The 26,884-nt window shown below is 44.3% G+C and overlaps 1 protein-coding gene across 1 annotated transcript in view; it reads left to right on the forward strand.

Moving 5' to 3' along the window:
• The window catches only part of PDE11A (phosphodiesterase 11A), a 921,640-nt gene that overhangs the window by 437,907 nt on the left and 456,849 nt on the right, over positions 1-26,884 (forward strand). Inside the window, exons 3-4 of the mRNA XM_073646878.1 lie at positions 13,308-13,397; positions 14,700-14,840. Of these exons, the coding sequence (XP_073502979.1) occupies positions 13,308-13,397; positions 14,700-14,840 (231 nt within the window). The remainder of the gene's footprint in view (positions 1-13,307; positions 13,398-14,699; positions 14,841-26,884) is intronic.

The raw sequence follows: 26,884 nt of genomic DNA on the forward strand, positions 1-26,884 counted from the left end.
AACATTTTTTAAAAACAGGCAGAGAAATGCTTTACCTCACAAAAAGAATAAGCTGTGATCCCCTGCTGTAATGTCTGTATACCCTTCTGTTTCCTCCCCTGCCCAGGAGCTGTGGTATGATCAGACCATGTCCCTGTATGGTCAGACACAGCCATTACACAGTACACAGCAGGGGCACATTTATAAGATTATCTCAGCACAGGAACATTTTATTTAACCCCTTTACAACCCAAGGTGGTTTGCACGTTAATGACCGGGCCAATTTTTACAATTCTGACCACTGTCACTTTATGAGGTAATTACTCTAGAACGCTTTAACAGATCCCCCTGATTCTGAGATTGTTTTTTCGTGACATATTGTACTTCATGATAGTGGTAAAATTTCTTTGATATCACTTGCGTTCATTTGTGAAAAAAATGGAAATTTGGCGAGAATTTAGAAAATTTTGTAATTTTCAAAGTTTGAAATTTTTTTGCCCTTAAATCAGAGAGATATGTCACAAAATAGTTAATAAATAACATTTCCCACATGTCTACTTTATATCAGCACAATTTTGGAACCAACATTTTTTTTTATTGGGGAGCTATAAGGGTTAAAAGTTGACCAGCGATTTCTCATTTTTCCAACAAAATTGACAAAACCATTTTTTAGGGACCACATCACATTTGAAGTCACTTTGAGGGGTCTTTATGACAGAAAATACCCAAAAGTGACACCATTCTAAAAACTGCACCCCGCAAGGTGCTCAAAACCACATTCAAGAACTTTATTAACCCTTCAGGTGCTTCACAGGAATTTTTGGAATGTGGAAGAAAAAAATTATCATTTAACTTTTTTCACAAAAATGTTACTTTAGACTCAATTTTTTTTATTTTCGCAGGGGTAACAGGAAAAAATGGACCCCAAAATTTGTTGTGAAATTTCCCCTGAGCACCCTGATACCCCATATGTGGGGAAAAAACACTGTTTGGGCGCATGGCAGGGCTCGGAAGGGAAGGAGCACCATTTGACTTTTTGAATGTAAAATTTGCTTGCATAATTAGCGGACGCCATGTTGCGTTTGGGGAGCCCCTGATGTGCCTAACCAGTTGAAACCCCCCACAAGTGACACCATTTTGGAAACTAGACCCCTCAGGGAACTTATCTAGATGTGTGATGTGCACCCTGAACCCCCCAAGTGCTTTACAGAAGTTTATAACATGGAGCCGTGAAAATAAAAAAATCAAACTTTTTCCACAAAAATGATGTTTTAGCCCCAAATTTTTTATTTTCACAACAGTAAGAGGAGAAAATGGACCCCAAAAACTTTTGTTCAATTTCTCCTGAGTACGCCAATACCCCATATGTGGGGAAAATAGAGTGTTTGGGCGCACAGCTGAGTTCAGAAGGGAAAGAGCACTGTGTGACTGTTTGAACGCAAAATTGGCTGGAATTGAGAGCGGACGCCATGTTGCGTTTGGAGAGCCCCTGATGTGCCTAAATAGTGAAAAAAAAACACAAGTGACCCCATTTTTGAAACTACACCCCTCAAAAATTTTATCAAGGGCTATAGTGAACATTTTGAACCTTGGGGTACGACACAGAATTTGATAACATTAGGTCATCATATTGAATAAGTTGTCATTTGTCTTGAGCGCAAGTGCTCACTACTTGAGTTTGCATTGGGTACTCGAGTATGCACCAAGTATCGCGGGTGCTCAAGTAACATGCTCGAGTCCCCGCCCGCATGTTTCACGGTTATTAGACACCCCAAAAAAACATGCGGGGATCGCTCATGCATGGCAGGCAATCCCCGCAAGGTTTTTTTGGCCGCGAAACATATGTGGCGGAGACTCGAGCATGTCACTAGAGCACCCGTGATACTCAGTGCATACCCGAGCACCCGATGCAAACTCAAGTAGCGAGCACTTGCGCTCAACACTAGTCGCCATATCGTCATCTTTTTTTATTTTACTTTTGAAAAAATCCCAACCCTAACCCCAACCCTAATACAACCCCAACCCTAACCCTAGCCCAACCCTAACCGTAGCCCAGCCCTAACCCCAACCCTAGCCCAACCCCAACCCTAGCCCAACCCTAACCCCAACCCTAGCCCAACCCTAACCCCAACCCCAACCCTAGCCCAATCCTAATCCCAACCCTAACCCTAGCCTAACCCTAGCCCTACCCTAACCCTAGCCCAATCCTAATCCCAAACCTAGCCCAACCCTAACCCCAACGCTAACCCTAACCCTAGCACAACCCTAACTCTAACCCTAGAGTTTATTTTTTACGTCATTCCTCGTGCGGTATAACTGATTAGACGACTTTATTCTTCGGGTCGTTGCGATACCAGAATCATATCGCGTTTTTATGATTGACAGCTGTCACACACTAAAAGACGCATTTTTTTTTAAAATCTAGTTTTTGCATCGCCATATTTTGAGAACTATAATTTTTCCATATTTCGGCCGTCATGTAACGGCTTGTTTTTTGCGGGACAAGTTGACGTTTTTATTGGTACCATTTTAAGGCACGTGACATTTTTTGATTACTTTCGATTCCGATTTTTGGGAGGCAGAATAAACAAAAAACAACAATTCAGGAATTGTTTGTTTTGTTTTTTTTTTAAAAAAAAAATTTTTATGCTGTTCCACGTGTGGTAAAATTGATAAGGTAGCTTTATTCTTTGGGTCAGTCCGTTTACAGCGGTACCACATTTATATAGTTTTTCTATGTTTTGGCGCTTTTACACAATAAAAGCTATTTTATAGAAAAAAATATTTTTTTGGATCGCTTTATTCTGAGAGCTATAACTTTTTTATTTTTCGGCTGATAGAGCTGTATGTCGGCTTGTTTTTTGCGGGACAAAATGACGTTTTCAGCTGTACCATTTTTATTTATATTCGTCTTTTTGATCGCGTGTTATTACATTTTTTTTATTTATTTTTTTTAATTTTTTTTTACCGTGTTCATTAGTGGGACAGTTTTATAGGTCAGATCGTTATGGACGCAGCGATACCAAATATATGTACAGTACTTTTATTGTTTTGTTTTTTTTCATAATAATATTTATTGATGGGTACATTATATTTTTATTTTTGGTTGATTATTATTTATTTATTTATTTTTTATATTTTTACAATTTTTTTCTTTTTCCCCCATTTTTTAACATTTTTTTTACTTTTACACTTTGTCCCACTATGGGACTTTCACTTTTTTTTACCCTGATTGCTTGTATAGCATAGGGATGGAGCACCATCCCTGTGCTATACAGGCTGTCAGCGCTGCAGATGCAGAAGATAGTTTGGTCATCCACTACGCATGACCAAAGTATCTTCCTGCTGTCTGGTGACCCGGATGTTGTCATGACGATATCGGATCATCATGGCAACATGCGGGAAGCCGCGGCAGACAGCGTTGGAGAGGTGAGTATCGCGATCACCTCGCCTTGCTCCCACAATGCTGCGATCGACTTCGATCTCAGCATTGCGGGGGTTAATGTGCCAGGAGCGGTGCGGGACCGCTCCCAGCACATAGCACCGGGTGTCAGCTGTGACAATCAGCTGACACCCGGCGGGTATAACGCCCGCACAGCCTGTGTGCGGGCGAAATCAACAGGACGTACTAATACGTACCTGGCTCTTAAAGCCCATGGCGCAGGTACGTATTAGTACGTCTTGGGCTTTTAAGGGGTTAAACACATCCAATTGTGGAAATTATTATTCCAAGATCTATTGATTAAAATCAACTTTAAAATTAACTTTGTTCGTGGGGAAACCTCTTTAAAGAAGCACTCCTCCCATCAAAGTTTTTATCATATTAATATATTGCAAACTTCATATTATATAGCAATGTGTACTTACAATTGTTCATTTTGCCTTTCTACCCAGTTAATTATTCTCTTTCCTCTACTCTATGTAGAAACAGGAATTCTCTTGTCCCTTCATGACTCATTCCCTTTTTCAACTTCTCACCCAGTTGCTGCCTCTTCCCCCCCGCCATAGACTTTTGCAGTGACTCTTGACTTGTGCAGAAAAAATTGACCCCCCGTTTCCACATAGAGCTGAGAAGGTTTCAGCTAGGCAGTTTTTAATCACGTGATGTCATAGACCTAATGGAAAAGAGAAGAATTAGTTGGGTAGAAAGGCAAAATGAGCAATTGTAAGTACACAGTGCTATATAATATGATGACTGCAATATATTAAGGGAAAAAAAACTTTGATGGGAGAAGGAGTACTTCTTTAATCAATGATGCCATCCTGCCATTGGTGATCCATTGACTCTCCATGTTGACCCAGTGATGTTGTAGCACTCAATTACACTCCATGGGGCAAAGGTTTTCTTAATACTGTTCCTGGTTGACAAGTGGCATTTCTAGCTTCCTTGGCCGTTCTTATTATGTATCACCAGCTATAATGGACTGATGGCGCTCAGCAACTTTTTCTAAACCAGTGACACAACTATTCCAAACTACAAATCGCCAATTTGTTTAAGAAAAATTGAACAAAACACCATTTTCTGTGAACAATAGAAAAAAAATCACTTTGCTCTGTACTTTCATTATAAATCGCCCTGCAGCATATCCTTAGGTGCCTAAGCTCTGAAATTGGCTTTTATTTTCCCTGTTTATAGGGTGCAGTACTCGTTTTCTTCTAGAAGAACAGGATTACATTACTCTCTCAGTGTGATTTTAGAAAGAAAGGCTTTAAATGCAGATATGCATGCAAATATATTCCCTTAAATGTACATAATTAATGTCTTTTATAAACCCAGCACAGCAGGTGAAAAATTTTCATATGTGAAAAAAAACTATAATTTAGGCATAATTTAAAGTAAAATCTAAGTTTTGGGTAATTCTTTCCCATTCATTTAGTATATAAGTAACATATGGTAATAATTTTGTATCGAGTAATATATCAGTAAGTAATAATACGCCTGCTGATAGCCAGAAGGAGAACTAAGAGAGGATAGACAAAAATATGTGTCAAAATTTGCAAATTTTAATACAGATTTTTTTGACAAATATTTCACCCTACATGTTGCAATGAGTGAAATTTACTCGGTGACAAGTCTGCAAGAAAATGGATAAGCTGTAGAAAAGATATTTGAACTTCGGAAAAGAAAACTAGGATTCAGGCTCACAACTTCATTTTTTCATGGAACCCACCTGAAAAGGCTTTAAAAAATGGCAAAAAGAATGACCAAATGTAAAAACAACCTGTTCATATATTACATTTTTTGTCACTTGTTTTATCCTCTTCAGGCTTCGAAAGCTGTGACGTGGCTAAAAGAATTGACCTGACCATTCTTCTGACGTCTTCCTCTTGGAAGCTGCCACTATGTTTTATATGGCATAAAAAGGAATTTAAAAAAATGTTGGCCGCAAAGCCACAGCAAAAGACGATTGAAGTAAATAATAGGGGTCAATAATGCAGTGTTGCTGCTAAGCTATTAAATACTATTAATGAAAAGTATGAAGCCATTAAGAATTGTACAATAATACGGAACACTACTAAAATATTGTGTATTGTTTAAAGAGGACCTTTCACGATCTCAAAAAAATTGAGCCAACTATCTTTTAAAAATAAATGAGCATCCCTGATTCTGTTTCTTTTTTTGTTTTGCTCTGCGTCAGTTCATTGCTGAGATATTCACTTTTGTTGCTTTTGGAGCCCAGCATATGAAATCTCTGCTTGCAGTACAACTGGGTGTTTCTTCCGAGTTTTTTCTGGGGGTATGCTCTTTTACCCCTCCCTCCCTGAAGCTGCCTATCACAGTTCTGAAGCATAGCAGTCTCAGACGTTGCCAAACTATGATTGGCAGTGTCTAGGTAGGAGAGATAAAACCAAACGCCCCCAGAGAAGACTCTGAAGAAAAATCCAGTTAAACTACAAGCAGAGATTTCACATACTGTGCTCCAAAAGCAACAAATGAGAATATCTCTGCAATGGAGCAGCACAGCTTAAAATGGAAAAAAAAACAGAAGCTCAGAGATTTTCAAAGATATTTAGTTACATTTTTTTGATTAAATGACAGGACCACATAAAAAAAATTGAAATGTCATTGTGACATGTCATAAGATTTGATTGGTTAAAGTCCTGGTCCTGATCTTTCTACTGATCATAAAATGAAGGGACAATCAGCATTTTGACTGATTGCTGGGCAGTTTATTTTATTATTGTCTCTATTCTCCAACAAAATAAATAAATATATGTATATATATTGTAAGGCAGCGTCTTTCACACTAGTATGATAACGAGACAGTGACCTAAGTAAGTTCAACATAAAAAGTCTTTACTTGCCAATTTACAAAATAAACTCAAAGCTTTATCATCCAGTTCTTACTGTGGATGCCTGCACTACCGTAGGAAACTTGGGTGCAGTAATGGCTTTGCCCAAGTCTCTGACATCTGCACCACTGCTGGAATCTCAGGTGCATAACGGCCCTGCCCAAATCTATGGCTCTGGTCTGTGTTCAACCTCACACAGCCAGGCACACACACAGAACCTCCATCTCTGCTGCACATGAAACCAACACTGACACACCCTGCAGGTTTAAATGTGTATCGTGGCCGTGGGCCACTTGCAAGAAACGGGCTGGAGGGAAAAATCCATCCCACTACCTTCCTACAGATCTCTCCAAAAATAAAAGCCCATATGAGGCTTTCCTAAATCTGACTTGGTCAAATAACTTGACCTAGTCCACACTTTTATTTTATACTGTAACCACAGCTGTGTCTGTAATTACAACACTCTCCAGCGGGTTCAGTATGTTTCCAGACATATTCTGGAGCGCACGTAATGACCCTCATATATGGCCCCACAATATATATATAAATATTTTTTTCTGCTTTTATTACCTTCTTTGAGAAGGAAGTATCCATCATACTGTATCCAATGAAGCATCCTGGATCATCCAACATCCTTTAACCAAGGGGACTCTTTCACAGTCTATAGGTCACTCAGATACCATCCACACTGATAAGAAACACTGATGAAACTCGGACCGTTTTTTGGGTAGAAGAAAAATCACTGATGTCTGAACGAGGGCAAAATAGTATCTGCATGAAATTATTTTTAATAACATTGACCATATATAGCTTTCTGCTTCTGTTGGCAATAAAAGAGAAAGGAGGCGCTGTCAGGTGACAGTCACTCAGTGACATGTAAATGACAGGAGCGTTCAGCCATATAAGAGTGCCTGTGCACAGTGACAGTTTTTGCTCAGCCCGTCTCTGCCTATGAGTCATCTCCACAGCTCTCCTTTGCGCTTCTGGTTTCTGAAATATAAGTCTTAAAAATGTACTTTATAGCGTTATTTATCTCTTCCAATAAGGGACCTTGGTAACATCTTGTGTTCTTTTCACTTTTTTCTTTTTCATTTTTCCAGCCTCGGGGAGTTGTTCCCTTTCCTTGTAAACAACATCTGTGCCTTGAAATTTGCATCATTGTTTCACCACAGTTTTCAGAACTCACATCATGATGAAAATGACAGACATAAATTATAAAGAAACATAAATGTAATGGGTGAAGCTGAAGTTGACAGCTAAAATAATAATAAGTGAGAAAGAAGGGAGATGAGTCACACGGTGTCTGGTGGAAGCTCACGGAGCGGTGGGACCTTCACCCAATGTACAGAAAGTTAACGTCTTTGGCAGTAAACTTTCTTAAACATTTTTAACATCCTATATTAAGTTTCTTATAGAATGTATACTGCAACTTGACATAGGGGCGGACAAAGACAGAAGGGGGTCCTGTGCAGGAACAATATATGGACCCTTTGCAGTCCATAGCTCATCATAATGCACAATTCCACCTGCTTTGGAGGTAGAAATGGGCCCCCTTACTTTTTGAGCCCCTGTGCAGCTGCACAGGTTGAACCAATGGTCTGTCCGCCCCTGGCTTGCCAACTTAATAGAGGGACACAAAATAGTGTGTATAAGTGGACAATGATGTAGTGATAACTATAGTGATAACTGCTTTGTGGTTAAGCAGGTGTAACCACCTAACTCTTCTGCCATGCAGCGATCAGAGCGACCACAGACTGGTCATGTGACTGTTCCTGACGGTGATTTTCTCATTTCCTGTGACGTAACCTCGACAGAGCAGCTCCTTCTCTTCCACTCTGCTCTGTTAACAGGGCGTCACTGCCGACGTCATCATGATTGGCAGCCGGCTCCTAGCTGCCGAATCTAGTGCAGGCATGCTGACAGCTATGAGCAAGGGATGGTAAGGGATGGCTGCACATTATATTCGGATTTTGTGGAGTATTTGGTGCAGATTTCACACGTTCCATCACAAAAGGTGATATTTTGTCCGATTCTGCACAAAGAATTGACATGTTGTAGATTTTAAAATCTACAGATAAATTCAGGGCAGAAATTTTCAGCAAGGTGTAGGTAAGATTTGTTGAACTCTCACCTACTGAGACGGTACTGTATTATACTGTGTATTTTTTGCTTGCAAATCTGCAAAGAAATTTCACATCAAATATGCAACATGTGATTTTACCCAAATGCAACTTTTGCAAAACAGTTTACTCCCAAAAAGAATGAAAGTAATCCTGTTAGTACCACCCAATGGAAATACTGTGGCACTTCAAAGTTTTTTCTTTATGGGGTAATCTAATTGAATACTTTTTCCGTTGAGCGTTGCATTGGCAACAGAAATCCATAAGACCTACTGTAACTTGTAAATTCAAGAAGAATATATAATTTAGTGGGTATAATAGATAATGAGTTTAAAGAAAAGAATGTGTAGCAAATTTCTGACAGATGTGGAAGGCTTGGTTAAATTTTACAGGTGAGCCAGTAGTTATATCACAGGGGGACATGATCTTTTTTAAGGTGCAAGAAAGCAGGTGGTAAGGTCCCAGATGCCAGGTATGTGTCACCAAGGGGGCTGGCCTCAGTAATCTAAGTCCCAGGAAGTCTGTACCAGTAACACTAGGTTGCTGACATGGTTTTTATCCGACTGGATTTTAGGTCCGGGATGTAGGAGCCACCAAAAGAGCCTGGGTGGGAAAGGTCACTTCCATACTCCAGTCGGGGTCTTACAGCCATAATAACAGGCAGTTGGGTTAGCTTAGCAGAGTGTAGTGTACTGAGGCTGGAGAAAGACGGAGTTGGATAATACTCTGTTATAGCCTGAGAGGTTCCTGTGACACCAAGTTGGTGAGACCATTTTGTTGTATTGTGTCTTACCCAGAGAAAATGATTTGTTTTGTTTATTCATATTTGCTGAAGAAAAGCTGTTTCCGTTTTGGAGCTGTAAAGTTTATGTAGGACAATAAATTTTATTCTGCTTTGATATAAAAACCCTGTGCCTGTGAGTATCCACGCTGCTACCAGAGAGCTGGAACCCCTAAGGGGAAAAGTCCTTTTCCTTCTTTAGTTTTTTAGCAATCACACGCAGAATAAGCAAAACGCTCGTAAGGTGATATGATTTTTAAGTTTGCTTAAAAATCATCGTTTTGAGCATCACATTGTTCTGTGTAATCCGGACCTGTGCAAAGGCAGCCTATGCACATAGAACAATCACGATCGTTCTGTGCACAGGAAAGTGTGGTTGGCCCATCTAAGCAGGCTATTAAACAACTGCTGATCAACTTGTATGTAGCTGATTGGCAGTTGTTTAATGGCCGTGGTTGGACAGTGTAAATGCCCCCTAAGGGTATGTGTACGGAACGACTTTTTTCCAGCAGCGGAGCCACCAAGTTTTTTCCTGGGCTGAACCGCTTCAGGAAAACGCCAGTGATCTTTTTCCTAAAGCGACTTTGTTGGCTGCTTTTCCATCATTTTTTGCAGCAAGTTATAGGTATCTTTTCTCTGTGATTTCCAATGTAGTAGAGAGCGGCTTCTTAGTGGAAGCCACCCAAAGGTTTCCAAACCCTGAAGCGGTTAAAAGATGTAACACCCCTTTAGGGCTACCATGGTATGCTGGGTATTATGCGGGGTCTCACCTCTCTAGGGCGCTGTGCCTCCACCCGAATCCTGATTGGAGCTCTCACTGGGACTGCAGAAGGACTGTTATCTTCTGCCAGGGACTGATTCGGGAAGCCCCTGCCACAGCTCAGTACACACTCACCCGGAACAGGAGTAAAACTGTTTAACAGGTTTATTGCTATGCAGCAGAAATGAGGTGGATTTAAAGAAATAACATACAATACAAGTAACGGTGCTCTGTAAAAGTCATATACATATCACAATCTAATTCTACCCTGACCCTGCAAATATAACGTAGCAGGTTTTCCCTTTTTTGTATTAACTCAGTCCAAACGTTGGGGCCCAGTTGCCGCAGATGTTGGCGCGCAAATTATAACCGTTGGTGCACTTAGATGAATATTAATGTCAATAGTCTGGGTTGTAGTGTACTCACTGTAAATAGCGCTGGTAGAACCACAAGTCTCAGAAGGGCACTCACGGTGCATCTCAAACGGTCGTATGTTTCCCTGGACACCAGCTGGGGGCGGCAGGATTCAGCCCTTTATATGGTGGGAGTGCCGGCAGAACTGTCCGAGTCCTTGATGTCACTTGCTTCACAGGGTGACAAGGCTGCGCTCTCTCCAGCAGCACGGGTATATCAGAGGGGACGGCAACACTCTGCAGCGTAGAGGAATACTAATCCACAGCGCTCTGTCTTTCACTGCAAGCTGCCACGCTCTCTTTCCTCTGAACTTTCACTTTCACTTCCTGCCCAGCTCCCTCCTCCTCCAATCCACTCTCTCTCCTTCTATCCTTCCAGGCTGTGTCATCTGACTGAAACAAGGGTCCCTGGGAATTGTAGTCCACTGCAGCTCAGGGGAAAAACGATTAATGTCTGTAGGTCCCTGTTTAACAGCAGCTGCAAAGCTCCTCTTAGTGTCTGTAAGTTCCAGTATACCAGTAGCTGATCTGACAGTTCCATGTACAGGTGTTACAAAGATGTAACAAAAGATTGGACATATGCATAGCAATGTCGTTTTTACATAGCTGTACATTATGTTCATTTTTTGGGCGCTTTTGCAGCACTTTTTCAGGCAGATTCCAGGCAAAGATCACTGGAAAACGATATTATGTGCACCTACTCTAAGAATAAAACTGTGAATAAAGGAAGAGCCAGACGGCTATATACAGTGGGTACGGAAAGTATTCAGACCCCTTTAAATTTTTCACTCTTTGTTTCACTGCAGCCATTTGGTAAATTCTAATAAGTTCATTTTTTCTCATTAAAGTACACTCTGCACCCCATCCTGACTGAAAAAAAACAGAAATGTAGAAATTTTTGCAAATTTATTAAAAAAGAAAAACTGAAATATCACATGGTCATAAGTATTCAGACCCTTTGCTCAGACACTCATATTTAAGTCACATGCTGTCCATTTCCTTGTGATCCTCCTTGAGATGGTTCTACTCCTTCATTGGAGTCCAGCTGTGTTTAATTAAACTGATAGGACTGTGAGGTCTTATATAGACAGGTGTGTTCCTTTCCAAATCAAGTCCTATCAGTTTAATTAAACACAGCTGGACTCCAATGAAGGAGTAGAACCATCTCAAGGAGGATCACAAGGAAATGGACAGCATGTGACTTAAATATGAGTGTCTGAGCAAAGTGTCTGAATACTTATGACCATGTGATATTTTAGTTTTTTTTTTTTTATAAATTTGCAAAAATTTCTACATTTGTTTTTTTTTTCAGTCAAGATGGGGTGCAAAGTGCACTTTAATGAGGAAAAAGTGAACTTTTTAGAATTTACCAAATGGCTGCAATGAAACAGAGTGAAAAATTTAAAGGGGTCTGAATACTTTCTGTACCCACTGTAACTCGGACGGAGATTGCAACACAATGCTCGGACTGGCCGGTGTCTCTCTCGACCCGTGTGTAACAGATGCATAGAAATACATGCTGTCGAGTGAGCTTTACGTTATGATTACGATCCCCGTCTGAGTTACTCGGCCATCTGACTCTTCCCGAAGACTGCGTAGCTTATCACAAAATGTAGCTTATTTTCTCACTCTTTCTGTCTTTGTGTTAAGATGGGGTAGATGGAGGTCGCTGGAAAAGAGAAATATAGAATAAAATAAATAAAGCTTGGGAGGGTTTTATATTTAGAATGTTCTGGAATTGATTCATATATCAAAGGAAGCAGGGCTGTATTTACAGGTTACACTGCCCTGAGCACTAAATGTCAATACGTCTCCATTAAAAGGTTTTTCCAGATTCAGAATACTGATCTCCTTTCCTTAGTATAGGTCATCAATATTAGATCACTGGAGGTCCAACTCTTGGTGCATCAGCTGTTTGAAGGGTCCGCACGGCTTGTGCGAGGGCTGCAGCTTCTTCAGTATTTACATTGTGCCATCTTGCACATAGTACTAATGTCACAATAAAAGTGCACTAGCAAGATGAAGTGGATGATGCAGAACAGATGAAGATGTCTCTTCTTCACCAGCGGTGCTTCTATGCTGTCAGTTTTCTTTGCTTTAATTGGTGGAGCAGAATCACCACAATATATGATTAGCGTGAAGAGCACACCGATTCCTCCAGACGCTACCGGAGGAGCAGCAAAAGGAGCATCTCTATTTAACAAAAAAATTGCCTTGGGCGTCACCCCAAACAACCCCCTGCCTTAGTCACCAGACCTCAGGTGCCTAGTGGCAAATACGGGCCTGCATCTAGGACATTTGTAGCATATCAGCAGGATACGTCAAATATCTCTGATAGATATGGGTTCATCCTAAAGAAAATTGTTCACAAGAAACAGGATGGATGATAAATGTCTGATCACTGGGGGCCCCATTGCTAGGACTTGTACCCGTCACTAGAACAGGAGTCCTTCTCACAGCATGACTGCCATGTGGAGGAACTTGATGGAGTGGTAGTAGAGCATGTGCCCTACAGCTCTGCTCATAGTCTATGGGGTTGACTGCAACACCCAAGTACTATTCTTGACAGTCAGTCCCAATGGTCTTGAATGGAGTGGAGCACTCATACTCAGCTGCCGATGCATTCAATGTTCTCCTCTCTGTGGTCATGCAGCGAGAAGGAACATGGGGCTCTGTACAGTCATTCTAGTGAATAGGTGATATATATCTATTGTGTGAAAACCCCTTTTTTATGTATTGCTGTGTCATTTTATAAAGTTTCACAGTCCTGGTAACAACGGCGACTTCTTGGGTTCCAATATTAACTGTAATGTTCTGCTGTGTAGCATGTAAAGTAATGTACGTACTGGTGCCGGCAATGTGAGTAGCATACAAAATACTGCAGCATATTGAAAGTTTTCTCTACAGCCGTCTCTGTATAGGCATGACATGTGATATGTTATCTTGTTTTTCTTTGCTAGGTCATGCAGATGTACCTTCCATTCTGTGGCATTGCCATATCCAATGCACAACTTTTTGCTGCTTCAAGAAAAGAGTACGACAGGAGCAGGGTGAGTATATAGACATGCTGCTACTTGTAACAGTACACTGCAAATAAGGAAGGGGGATTTTAAAATGTTTATGCAGGACCATATTAATTTTACTTTCTATGAACCTAAAACTAACAGCCAGGTAGTTGCTAACAGAGGCAACTACCTGTCTGCTTTTCCCAGCACCAGCTCAGAGCGGTCATCAACAGTTCAGCTGCTCAATGTCAACAGAACAGCTCTTCTTCCAGGCTGCTCTGTCAATGGGACATGACTGCTGGCGTCATGCTGATTGACAGCTGACTCCCCGCAGTTAGGCAGCAGGGAGCCAACTGTCAATCAGTATGACTTCAGCAATCATACCTCGTCAACAGGAAAGAGCGGATGAGAAGCCAGTGTTCTGTCAGCGTGACGTCAGCATAAGCCTCTGAATCACCAGCTGGAATGGTCCTGGATAACACCTTTAATAAGCTCAAAAATAGTATGGTACCAAATTGTAGAGGAAAATTGGAAATGCTGTTTGATTATATATGTTAAAGAAGAAGCCATGAAGAAACAGGAGTCTTTCAGAAACCCCATGGTTAAAGGTTTAAGGCAGGAGGGCAGTTGTGAGCAGCGCAGCTGTCACTTTCACCCTGAGGTTCCTGCAAGACTCCTGTTTCTTCAAGATTTTCGGTGTCACATAGAGCCCAACTGGGGCTCACAGAAGTTTTATCCAAGAAGGCGAGCGGACTACCTACAGGGAAGTGGGGACTACCCATTCCACCAACCTATTCTGTCCCATCTACTATTATTTTGCAGTGTTGCCCTGTGAACAATTTGTACCTCCTTTTTTCTTTTTTAACTTCACTGTCTTAAGTAAGAAGTTATACATTTTGGGATTTTCTTGAAAATTAACATTCTTTTTTCTTTTTACCACCAAATAGATGAGCCTCTTCCTATACATTGTTGACACTTCTAATAAGTCCTGTCTCTTGACTTAAAATTTGTACATGACCCCACACTTTTCAAGCCTTTGATGCCCGCTTCTTCCTTTTCCTTCCCATGAATAGTGACAGAAATTGAGATCACGTTGGACAGTCCATGTCCATATTTTTATGGCAATGCCGCTTTTCAATTAATTCCAAGGGTAATCTATGACATGAATTCGGCACGGGCATTCTGCCTGTGAATACAGACAATGGGATATTTATTAAATTAGGTAACGTTAATTTCTTGTGACATTTTCTTGCACAAAAATAGAACAATACAATGTGTAATTCATTTACTTCTAGACCTTAATATTGTTCCACCAGCTTCAGTGACGCGTTTCATCATGTCATGCAGGCTTTGCTGGAGGTGGTGAATGACCTGTTTGAGGAACAAACAGACCTGGAGAAAGTTGTCAAGAAAATTATGCATCGGGCTCAGACGTTGCTGAAGTGTGAACGCTGCTCTGTGCTGCTTCTAGAGGACATTGAGTCACCAGTGAGTTGTCTTCCATTAAGAATTTATGCCCTGCGATTGTACAAAGCAGACAAATAGCATTATTGTATTTATAGCATATCGTACGCTTGGATCTCTGCTGCCTTCCATTTCTTTTCCACTCACTGGATCATTAGGAAAATCCATGTAAACAAATCCACACAATGCTTTCTCCAGTGACTCAAAGGGAATTTGTCGCCAGGTTTTTGCTATGTAATCTGAAAGTAGCTTGATGTAGGGCGTGAGACCCTGATTCCAGTGATGTGTCACTTGCTGGCCTGCATGCTGTCACTTTGATAGAATCACTGTTTTAAATGCTGCAGATCTAGCAGTGCTCATTATGCTGAGCTCTGTATAACCCCGCCCACACCACTGATTGGCTGCTTTTTGTGCACATTGGCAGAAAACTGCCAATCAATGTTGGGGGCACGGTTACACAGAGCAGTTGATTAGGAGTCATGAGACACCTAGTACTGCAGTGATAATCTCCTGCTGATAAAACACTGATTTTATTGAAACAGCAACACACAGCCCAGTAAGTGACATATCACTGGAATCGCAGTCTCAGCCCCTACATCATGCTGCTATTGGATTTCTTATTAAAAAATCTGCTGACATATTCCATTTAATAATAATCCCAGTAGATAGGAATCCTTTACAACTATGAAATAAGCCAAACAATCCAAGTTGTAAATAACCTTGTATATTATAAGACAGCAACACATCTGTCAGGCAGCTTACCAACAACAGTGGGCAGTTTTGGAAAGTCACCGTGAGACAGTATACCAATTTACAAAATATATACATTTAACAATGAATTAAAATCAAATATATATATATATATATATATATATATATATATATATATATATATACAGTACAGACCAAAAGTTTGGACACACCTTCTCATTTAAAGATTTTTCTGTATTTTCATGACTATGAAAATTGTACATTCACACTGAAGGCATCAAAACTATGAATTAACACATGTGGAATTATATACTTAACAAAAAAGTGTGAAACAACTGAAAATATGTCTTATTTTTTAGGTTGTTCAAAGTAGCCACCTTTTGCTTTGATGACTAATTTGCACACTCTTGGCATTCTCTTGATGAGCTTCAAGAGGTAGTCACCGGAAATGGTCTTCCAACAATCTTGAAGGAGTTCCCAGAGATGCTTAGCACTTGTTGGCCCTTTTGCCTTCACTCTGCGGTCCAGCTAACCCCAAACCATCTCGATTGGGTTCAGGTCTGGTGACTGTGGAGGCCAGGTCATCTGGAGTAGCACCCCATCACTCTCCTTCTTGGTCAAATAGCCCTTACACAGCCTGGAGGTGTGTTTGGGGTCATTGTCCTGTTGAAAAATAAATGATGGTCCAACTAAACGTAAACCGGATGGAATAGCATGCCGCTGCAAGATGCTGTGGTAGCCATGCTGGTTCAGTATGCCTTCAATTTTGAATAAATGCCCAACAGTGTCACCAGCAAAGCACCCCCACACCATCACACCTCCTCCTCCATGCTTCACGGTGGGAACCAGGCATGTAGAGTCCATCCGTTCACCTTTTCTGTGTCGCACAAAGACATGGCGGTTGGAACCAAAGATCTCAAATTTGGACTCATCAGACCAAAGCACAGATTTCCACTGGTCTAATGTCCATTCCTTGTGTTCTTTAGCCCAAACAAGTCTCTTCTGCTTGTTGCCTGTCCTTAGCAGTGGTTTCCTAGCAGCTATTTTACCATGAAGGCCTGCTGCACAAAGTCTCATCTTAACAGTTGTTGAAGAGATGTGTCTGCTGCTAGAAATCTGTGTGGCATTGACCTGGTCTCTAATCTGAGCTGCTGTTAACCTGCGATTTCTGAGGCTGGTGACTCGGATAAACTTATCCTCAGAAGCAGAGGTGACTCTTGGTCTTCCTTTCCTGGGGCGGTCCTCATGTGAGCCAGTTTCTTTGTAGCGCTTGATGGTTTTTGCAACTGCACTTGGGGACGCTTTTAAAGTTTTCCCAATTTTTCGCACTGACTGACCTTACATACATAGTTACATAGTTTATAAGGCCGAAAAAAGACAAGCGTCCATCCAGTTCAGCCTATTTCTTGTGCACTGCAGCTATTCCGCAGCGTTGATCCAGGGGAAGGCAAAAAAAAAAACATGCGGTATAGGCCAATTTACATCATTGAGGAAAAATTCACTTCCCGACTCCAATCTAGCAGTCAGATTAAATCCCTGGATTAATTAACTATCACTAAGCATAAGATGTAATTTTATTGTTCTCAAGAAAGGCGTCCAGGCCTCTCTTGAACTCGTTAAGTGTGTTGGACATCACCACTTCCTCTCCCAGAGAGTTCCAGAGTCTCACTGCTCTGACCGTAAATAATCCCCTTCTATGCTGGTGCAGGAACCTCCTTTCCTCCAGACGCATAGTGTGCCCCCTCGTCTTTGTCACCATCCTTGGTATAAACAGGTCATGGGAGAGATCTCTGTACTGCCCCCTGATGTATTTATACATGTCTATGAGGCCTCCCCTAAGCCTTCTCTTTTCCAACATAAATAGGCCTAATTTTGACAACCTCTCTGGGTATTCTAGTCCCTCCATTCCCTTTATTACCTTAGTCGCCGTCCTTTGTACCCTCTCTAGCTCCAATATGTCTTTCCTGAGCACCGGAGCCCAGAACTGTGCACAATATTCTAAGTGCGGCCTTACCAGCTCTTTATACAGAGGAAGAACAATGTTCTCATTATATGCTCGTATTCCTCTTCTGATGCATGCCATGACTCTATTTACCTTCGCAGCTGCTGCCTGACACTGGGCACTCCAATTTAATTTGCTGTTAACCAAGACGCCCAGGTCCTTCTCCATGTCAGATTTCCCCAACGGTTTCCCATTTAATATGTATGGGTGACTGCTGTTTTTCTTTCCCATGTGCATGACCTTACATTTATCGGCATTGAACCCCATTTGCCATTTTTTGGCCCAACTCCCCAATTTATCTAAATCCTCCTGTAGCTGTGCCCTATCCTCATCTGTATTAACTACGTTACAAAGTTTAGTATCATCTGCAAATATTGCTATTTTACTATGCAACCCTTCCACTAGATCATTAATAAATATATTAAATAATATAGGGCCCAAGACAGACCCTTGAGGCACCCCGCTAGTAACCCTGACACCCCCTGAGCTTACTCCATTGATAACCACCCTCTGCTTTCTATCACTCAGCCAGCTATTTACCCACTTGCACACATTATCCCCCAGACCAAGCATTCTCATTTTATATACCAAGCTTTTGTGTGGCACGGTATCAAACGCTTTGGAGAAGTCAAGGTATACAACATCCACTGACTCTCCCTGGTCCAGCTGTGAGCTCACCTCCTCGTAGAAGGCGATCAGGTTTGTTTGGCAGGAGCGATCCCTCATGAATCCATGTTGATATGGAGTTAGATAGTTATTATCATTAAGATATTCTACAATAGCATCTCTAAGAAATCCTTCAAACAATTTACCCACAAAAGACGTTAAGCTTACTGGTCTATAGTTCCCAGGGTCACTTTTAGACCCCTTTTTGAATATTGGTACCACATTTGCTTGGCGCCAGTCTAGTGGGACAGTCCCTGTCCAAAAAGAGTGCTTGAATATAAGATACAGCGGCCTGTCTATCATATTACTTAATTCTTTTAGTACCCGGGGGTGTATGCCATCTGGGCCTGGTGACTTGTCTATTTTGATATTATTTAGGCGTTTCTGAACTTCCTCCTGGGTTAGGTGGGTGATATTTAGCGGAGGGTTTACTTTATCACTCTGCATTTCCTCCGATAAATTGTTTTCTTTTGTGAAAACAGTGGAGAAGAAGCTATTGAGTAGGTTTGCTTTACCCTCATCGCCCTCTATGATTTTACCCAGGTTATTTTTCAATGGGCCAACTCCATCAGTTTTAATCCTTTTACTGTTTATATAGTTAAAGAACAGTTTGGGATTCGTTTTACTTTCCTTGGCAATTAGTCTCTCTGTCTCCTCTTTTGCTATTCTTATTTGCTTCTTACAGATTTTGTTTTTTTCCCTATAAGATATTAGCGCTTCCTCGCTGCCTTCTTGTTTAAGTTTACCGAAAGCCCTTTTTTTGTTTTTCATTGCTCTCTTGACTTCCTTATTTAGCCACATTGGCTTCCTCCTATTCCTCGCCCTTTTATTCCCATAAGGTATGTACCTTCTACAGTGACTATGTAGGACTGTTTTGAAAATTTCCCATTTTCTATCCGTGCTCCTATTACTGAAGATACTATCCCAGTCTATAAGGTGAAGGGCATCTCTTAGCTGATCAAACTTTGCCCTTCTGAAGTTCAGTGTTTTTGTGAGTCCCTTGCTGGGCTCCCTACTGAAGCACATGTGGAATTGTATAATGTTGTGGTCACTATTTCCCAGGTGCCCCCCGACCTGCACCTCAGTTATTCTGTCTGGCCTTTTAGTTAATATTAAGTCTAAAAGGGCCGTCCCTCTAGTTGCTTCCTGCACAAGTTGTGACAAATAATTGTCTTTGATAATTGACAGAAACCTGTTTCCTTTCTGAGATCTACAGCTTTCGGTTTCCCAGTCTATATCGGGGTAGTTGAAGTCCCCCATAATAATCACCTCGTTATTTTTTGCTACTTCGTCTATTTGTCTCATTAATATACTTTCTGTGGCTTCTGCTATATTTGGTGGTTTATAACAGACTCCTATGATAATTTTATTATTGTTTTTTGCCCCATGTATCTCCACCCATAAGGACTCGACCTCCTCATTTCCCTCCCATACATCCTCCCGTATTGTAGGCTTTAGACACGTCTTTACATATAGACAGACTCCACCCCCTTTCCGATTTCTTTGATCCCTTCTAAACAGACTGTAACCCTGTAAGTTAACTGCCCAGTCATAGCTTTCATCTAACCATGTCTCGGTTATTCCCACTATGTCATAGTTACCTGTAGATATTTCTGCTTCCAGTTCATCCATCTTGTTTGTCAGGCTTCTGGCATTTGCTTGCACGCAGTTTACACAATTTTGTTTTGTTCCAATCTTCTCCCTGTGGATTGTATTAGAAATTTTCTTACCTCCCTTCCAAGTATCTTGTCTTGGACCTTCTTTGTCGCACTTCATATCTTTCATTAGTATGTTCTCTGGTTTCATGTTCGTGTCCGGCGTTTTTCTTCCCATCCCCTCTTCTTCTAGTTTAACGCCCTCCTGATGAGTGTTGCGAGTCTCCTGGCGAATGTGTGTTTTCCGGGTTTGTTGAGGTGTAGTCCTTCTCTGGCAAGGAGTCCGTCATAGAGGTAATTCACACTGTGGTCCAGGAATCCAAATCCTTGTTGTTTGCACCATCGTCTCAGCCAGTTGTTCACATCAAGGATCCTGTTCCATCTCCTGACGCCATGCCCGTCTACTGGAAGGATAGAAGAAAAAACTACCTGCGCATCCAGTTCTTTTACTTTCTTCCCCAATGCTTCAAAGTCCTTGCAGATTGTCGGTAGGTCCTTCCTTGCCGTGTCATTGGTGCCAACATGTATCAGAAGAAATGGGTGGACATCCTTGGAACTGATGAGCTTCTGTATCCTATCGGTAACATCCTTGATCTTCGCACCTGGGAGGCAGCAAACTTCTCTTGCGGTTATGTCCGGTCTGCAGATTGCTGCTTCTGTTCCTCTCAGTAGTGAGTCTCCCACAACCACCACTCTTCTTCCCTTCTTGGCTGTCCTTTATCTTGTCGCTTCTGGGTGTTTCTGGGTGCTCTTTTCTTCTCTGCTTGCTGGTAGTGCCTCATCCTTAGCTGTGCCATCTTCGTCTTCCACAAGTCCTTGGAATCTGTTTCTCAGTTGTGTGGTTGGTGGTGTCTCCATGGTCTTCTTGCTTCTTTTGGTCACTTGCCTCCACTTGTCTGCCTCTGGAGGTTCTCTGACGCTTCTGACGCGCCCCTGGGCCTGTTTCGCGCTGCGTTGCGCACGCGGGAGCTTACCCGGAGCCGGATCTCTTGAGGGTTGTAGTCTCGTGGCGGTGATCCGGTCCGTGCCCAGGGAGTCAGACTAAGTGGTGCTGTATTAGCGGTAGATGTTGGACGACTACGCCACCCGTTGAGTACAGCTAAGGAGCTGCTGCTGCAGGGCAGACCGCTGAGGCCGGTGGTAGGATTGTGCAGCGTGATAGTATAACCCCCAACGGGAGGGGTATGGCCTCAGGGCAGCCGACGTGGATGATGGGGGTAGCAGGAACCACTCGGAGACGGTACGGTGTAGTTCAGGGTCTTTACTGGTGACAACGATAGACCCTCCCGGAGTACTGGCTAGCGATTGGGGCCTGGTCAGTCCTTGAGCAGATGGGATCTCGCCTGGCCAGGCGGAGTTGTAGGCCTCCCAAACTAACGATACTCTTCTGGCTACCTTGCTAGAAGCGGGTATAAGTAGCCCACGTCTCTGAGTGTACCGTGTGGTGTTCACCCGTATGGCCGGTGACTCGGGGCCTTCTAGTAGCTTCCGCTCCACGACGGCGGTGCTGGTCCCACGCGTGTGACCGTGCCTTCGGGTTTCTGGGCCAGAGGACCTGCAATCCCCTGCCGGTCGGTTTCTGCTGCTGGATAGGAGTTAGTCCCCACAGCCTCGGACTCCGGGTCCGGTGATAACTTCTCAGTCAGGGCGAGCTCTGCAGCTGCCAGCCCCTGACTCTTTGTAGCACTGCTCCCACAGAGCTCCTGATGTTCTTTTCCTATATCTGCTTCTCTTCTCTGTCTCTACTTCTTCTCTACTCACTAACCCTGCCTCAGCCCCAGGTTTATATAGGGGAAGTTCTTCCCCTCCCAGGACTGGGCAGGAGGTGTGGCATGCATAGGATTCCTGACCAAGAGACCTCCCACCTGCTCTCAGACATAACATTGCTGTTACTGTGGAAACCAGACCTCTGGGGTGCCACATTCCCCCCTAGTGAAATTTAGTACTCCGGGACTAAACATATTTTTAAACATAACAAGGTATAAAAAATAATAGTACAATAAGAAAAACATATAAAGATGGTCACGGCGTGTCCGCAACCGGGTGCAGTTTTTGAAGAAAAGCAAGGTGTCCATTTCACCAAAACAGGGAGACGTAACCAGGTAGGGGTCTGTCCTGCCCCGAGTCCTTAACAGTCTTTAGTCCATTCCTAGGTTACGCTCCAACCATGTACAAGGATTCCCGGTAAATCCACCAAGGACTCCTATAAATAACTAGAAACACATAATTATACACAAGCAACAAGAAAAACAGGTAACCACAAATAAAACAATTTATACACTTCAAATCCTCCAATGTGCGGGTAACTGGCCTCTAGTGGCCCTAGTGGACCTACGGAGCTGACTGTCTAGCCCTGAACTACAGGGTGTAGGAGCTGTCAAGGGTAAACTGGGCAGCTGTCTACCGGCTCTTTGGCTCACTAGGGGTACGGCAGGCTCACTATAAGCAGAGGGTTGATTCTCCTGTTCTGCTTGTGTGGAGTCTTCTGCCTCCTGGACCGGCTGCTCTTCCAGCTCTACCTGTTGCTCCGTAGGCACTTGGGATGCTGGTTGGAGGAACGTGAGGACGGGTACCACAACTGCACCATTGACTTGAGTCCAGGACCGAGGGAAGTCTCCGAGCACAGTACTAACCATATCTTCCCTTTCCTCTACGGGTCGATGGTCTTCCTGTTCCTCTTCAGGGTTCCGTAGCTGTTCAGGACACTTCTTCAGGTGATCCCGGGATACAATGGCTATGGTCTCCCCTCCGTCTTTACTGATGGTACAGACTTTCGGGTTCTCGTGGCTTGAGGGCAGTACGGTGTACGGGTCCTTCTCCCACTGGTCGTCCAACTTGTGGAGCCGTCTTTTCCTCTTCAAGACCTGCTCTCCGGGTACCAGGGGAACAGCGGGAGCATACTGGTTGTAAGTTTTCTCTTGTCTTTCCCTAGCCTGACAGAGACTTCGCTCCACGCTCTCCTGTACTTTCCGGTACTGCTGCTGCCTCTCTGTGTCCCAGTCTGCTTCTGGTGAAGTGTCCTCGGGTGTCAGGACTCCCATTTCCAGGTCAACAGGTAACTTACCAGGTCTCGCCCTCATTAGGTAAGCCGGGGTACAGTTGGTGGAACCTACCGGGATGTGGTTGTATAGGTCCAATAGATCGGGCAGCTTCTCAGGCCACAGACTGCGTTCTTCCAGGGGCAACGTTTTCAGGAGATCCATTACCACCTGGTTCATTTTCTCACAAAGTCCATTAGTTTGCGGATGATAGGGTGTCGTCCTTATCTTCCGGCAGCCATACAGATTGCAGAATTCCTGGAAGACCTCCGCTTCAAAGGCAGGTCCCTGGTCCGTCAGCACTTGGTCCGGGTACCCGTGTGGACGGCAGAAGTGCTGCTGGAAGGCTCTAGCTGCTGTTTGAGCCGTTAAGTCCTTAACGGGGACGACAACCAAGAACCGGGAGTAATGATCCACAATGGTTAACGCGTAGACGTAGCCACTTCTGCTTGGGGTCAGTTTTACATGATCCAAGGCTACCAGTTCCAACGGCTGCCGGGTGACGATGGACTACAGGGGAGTCTTCTGGCTGGCACGGTCCTTCCTTCTTAGGTTGCACGGGCCACAGTCTCTGCACCACCTCTCGATGGTTCCCCTCATGCCTACCCAGTGGAACCGCCCACGCAGCAGGAACTCCAGCTTCTTCCATCCGAAGTGTCCAGCCCCGTCGTGGTATGCCTCCATCACCATGGCTGCGTCTCTCCGTGGCACCACTACTTGCCAGATTAGTTCATGCGTCCGGGAGTTAACCATTCTGCGGCACAACTTCCCCTTGTAAAGGAACAGTCGACTCTTCTCAGCCCACAGTTGCTTGGCTTCCTCCGGAGCGTCTGGGTCAAGGCGAGCCTCTGGCCGAGTCAGCATCTCCTTCACCAGCCGGACGGCAGGGTCACTGTCTTGCGTTTCCTCCCAGTTGTAGTGAGGCAAGGGGTTAAACGTAGCGGCTTGCTTACTCCTTACCCGATGGGAATACTGGATAGTCCCATGACGGTGGAACGCGGGGAGTTCGACTTCTTCCAGTCCCTCTGGATCTTCTCCTATGTCCGGTAGGTTTGGCATCCTGGACAGGGCGTCCGCGTTGGTATTGGAGCGTCCTGCCCGGTATTTGATTGTGAACTCGTAGTTGGACAGACGGGCCATCCATCTCTGCTCTAGGGCACCGAGTCTTGCCGTGTCCAGGTGTGTCAACGGGTTGTTATCCGTGTACACGGTGAACCGGGAAGAAGCGAGGTAGTGCTTAAAGCGTTCGGTGACTGCCCACACCACTGCCAGGAACTCTAGCTTAAATGAGCTGTAATTCTCAGGGTTTCTTTCGGTGGGTCGCAGTTTTCGGCTGGCGTAAGCGATTACTCGTTCTTTCCCCTGCTGGATCTGGGACAGCACGGCTCCTAGCCCGATGTTACTTGCGTCGGTGTAGAGGATAAAGGGCTGGCTGTAATCAGGGTACGCCAGGATTTCATCCCCCGTGAGGGCCATCTTCAGCTGGCGGAAGGACTCTTCTTCTATCTTCTCCCATCTGAAGGGTGGCTTCTGGTTCTTGGCCTTCCGGGACTGGCCTATCAGGAGGTCCTGCATAGGAGCTGCCTTTTTGGTGAAACCGGGGATGAATCTGCGGTAATAGCCTACCAACCCGAGGAACTGCCGCACTTCCTTTACACTGGAGGGACTTGGCCATTCCTTAATTGCGGTGATCTTATCAGGGTCGGGAGCCACTCCATCAGCGCTCACCACGTGTCCCAGGTACTGCACCTTTGGTTTCAGGAGGTGACACTTGGAGGGTTTCACCTTTAGGCCGTAGCTTGCCAGAGCTTCGAACACTTCCGCCAGGTGTTTCAGGTGGTCCTCATACGTCTTGGAATATACGATGACATCGTCCAGGTACAACAGGACCGTCTCGAAGTTTCTGTGGCCCAGACAACACTCCATTAATCGCTGGAAGGTTCCTGGTGCATTGCAGAGTCCGAACGGCATGCAGGTAAACTCGCTAAGTCCCATCGGGGTGGTGAATGCGGTCTTCTCCCGGTCCGCCTCTGCTACAGGAACCTGCCAGTACCCACTAGTGAGATCCAAGGTAGAGAAGAAGTTAGCAGATCTTAAAGCAGCCAAAGACTCCTCTATCCTTGGTAAGGGGTACGCATCCTTGTGTGTGATACGGTTGATTTTCCGGTAATCTACACACATCCTCATGGTGTTGTCTTTCTTTTTGACTAAGACTAGTGGAGCTGCCCAGGGGCTACAGCTATCCCTGATCACCCCAGCCTCCTTCATGTCTCTAAGCATCCCCTTGGCGTGTTGGTAGTGTGCAGGGGGTACGGGTCGATACCTCTCTTTTATGGGAGGATGGTCTCCCGTGGGGATGTGGTGTTCTACCCCCTTGACTCGCCCGAAGTCTAACGGGTGTTTACTAAACACTCTCTCGTACTCTTGAACCACCCGATAGACTCCCTGTTTCTGGTGTGAGGGAGTGGAGTCAGTACCCAAATGTAGTTGCTGACACCAGTCCTCCATTGTTTTCTGAGAGCCGTTACCTTCCTCCGGGGAAGATGGAGGCAAGGGTTCTACGGACTGTATGGAATCTTGATTGATGGTATACAATTTGGCTAGCGTGGCATACCGGGGCAGGTACACTTCCCTCTTCCCGATATTTATTATGCGAACGGGCACCCTCCCATGGCGTACATTGACCACCCCCCGTGCTGTCAAAATGGTGGGCCTACTGTCTGAGTAAACTGGTTCTACCATTGCCTGGTAATCTCTACCTCTCAGACCAATAGCTGCCCGGCACCAAATCATCATTTCACTTTTCGGGGGCATGGCAATAGGGAAAGGGTCACACATTCGCACGCTACCAATCTCACCACCGGAGAGTTCTAGCTGTTGCCGTCGCATCAGTGCCCGGATCTCTTTCTGGAGCACTCGCTGCTGGCCGGAGCTGGCGTTCTTGGCAACCTGCTGTAAAAGGAAAATCACCTCTGCAAGACAATTTTCAATTACATTAGTTCCTAGAGTTATCTTTGGGTGACTCTCGTGTTTGTCAATGTCTACAATGATCAGTCCCTGTGCTGCCAGTTCGACTCTACCGATTTTAATGGTCACCTCTTTAAATCCAATCTGTGGCACGGGCTGACCATTGCTGGCGATGATACTCAAGTCGTCGTCAGGGTAGCGGGTGATATCCGAGTCATTCCAGTACTGCTTGAAGAGCACGTACGGGATGGTGGTGACCTGTGACCCGGTGTCCAGTAGGGCACTCATAGGAATGCCATCCAGTACCACGGGTAAGACTGGACGTCCTCCCACATATTTGTCGCGCCAGTTCGATGGGCCTGGTGATCTTTTTCCTGGGGGTTGGCCCTCTACCCCAGGTTGTGCCAGTTTAAAGGACAGTACCTTGCCATATGTCCGGGTTGATTGCAGCGGCGGCAGATGGGTCGTCCGTCCTCGTTGTATCGGTCGCTGGGTCTTCCTCTGGCCGGTGGGGTCCTCCTTGGTCGACGCCACGGGATGTCCTCCGGTCCGGATGCCAGCTGGATCTTCCCTGGAGTGGAAACCTGTAAAGACTGCACAGTTCGGGTTAGCGCAGCAACGCTTTTAGCTAGCTCTTGGACCTGATGGTGCAGGTCTGGAGCCGGGTCATTGTTCAAAGCCTGCGCATCAGCTCCCACAGGCCCTGCCGACAAGGGCGCCGCCTCCTGGTGGTAAGTGGTAGTGGGGCGTCTGGGGGTCACAACGCCACCTGGTGCCGGTTCTCGAAGCACCCATATGGCTCTGTCCTTGAACTGTGCAAATCCCAGATGAGGGTCCTGTAAGGCCATTGCCCGCAACTGGGTTCGGTGGGCATTGCAGTATAAACCCTCTATAAATTGTTCAGTCAACAGCCTGTCCTCGTCTCCCACGCCGTCAGGGTCGGTCTGCTTAATGGCTCTCAGGGCCTCTTGTAGGTTCAGGGCATAGTCCCTTATACTCTCATGTGCCCGCTGTTTGCACCCGTAGAAT

This window comes from Phyllobates terribilis, unplaced genomic scaffold (genome assembly GCF_046119375.1).
Source record: "Phyllobates terribilis strain yellow unplaced genomic scaffold, ASM4611937v1 Scaffold_9__5_contigs__length_417890890, whole genome shotgun sequence".
NCBI classification, from domain to species: Eukaryota; Metazoa; Chordata; class Amphibia; order Anura; family Dendrobatidae; genus Phyllobates; species Phyllobates terribilis.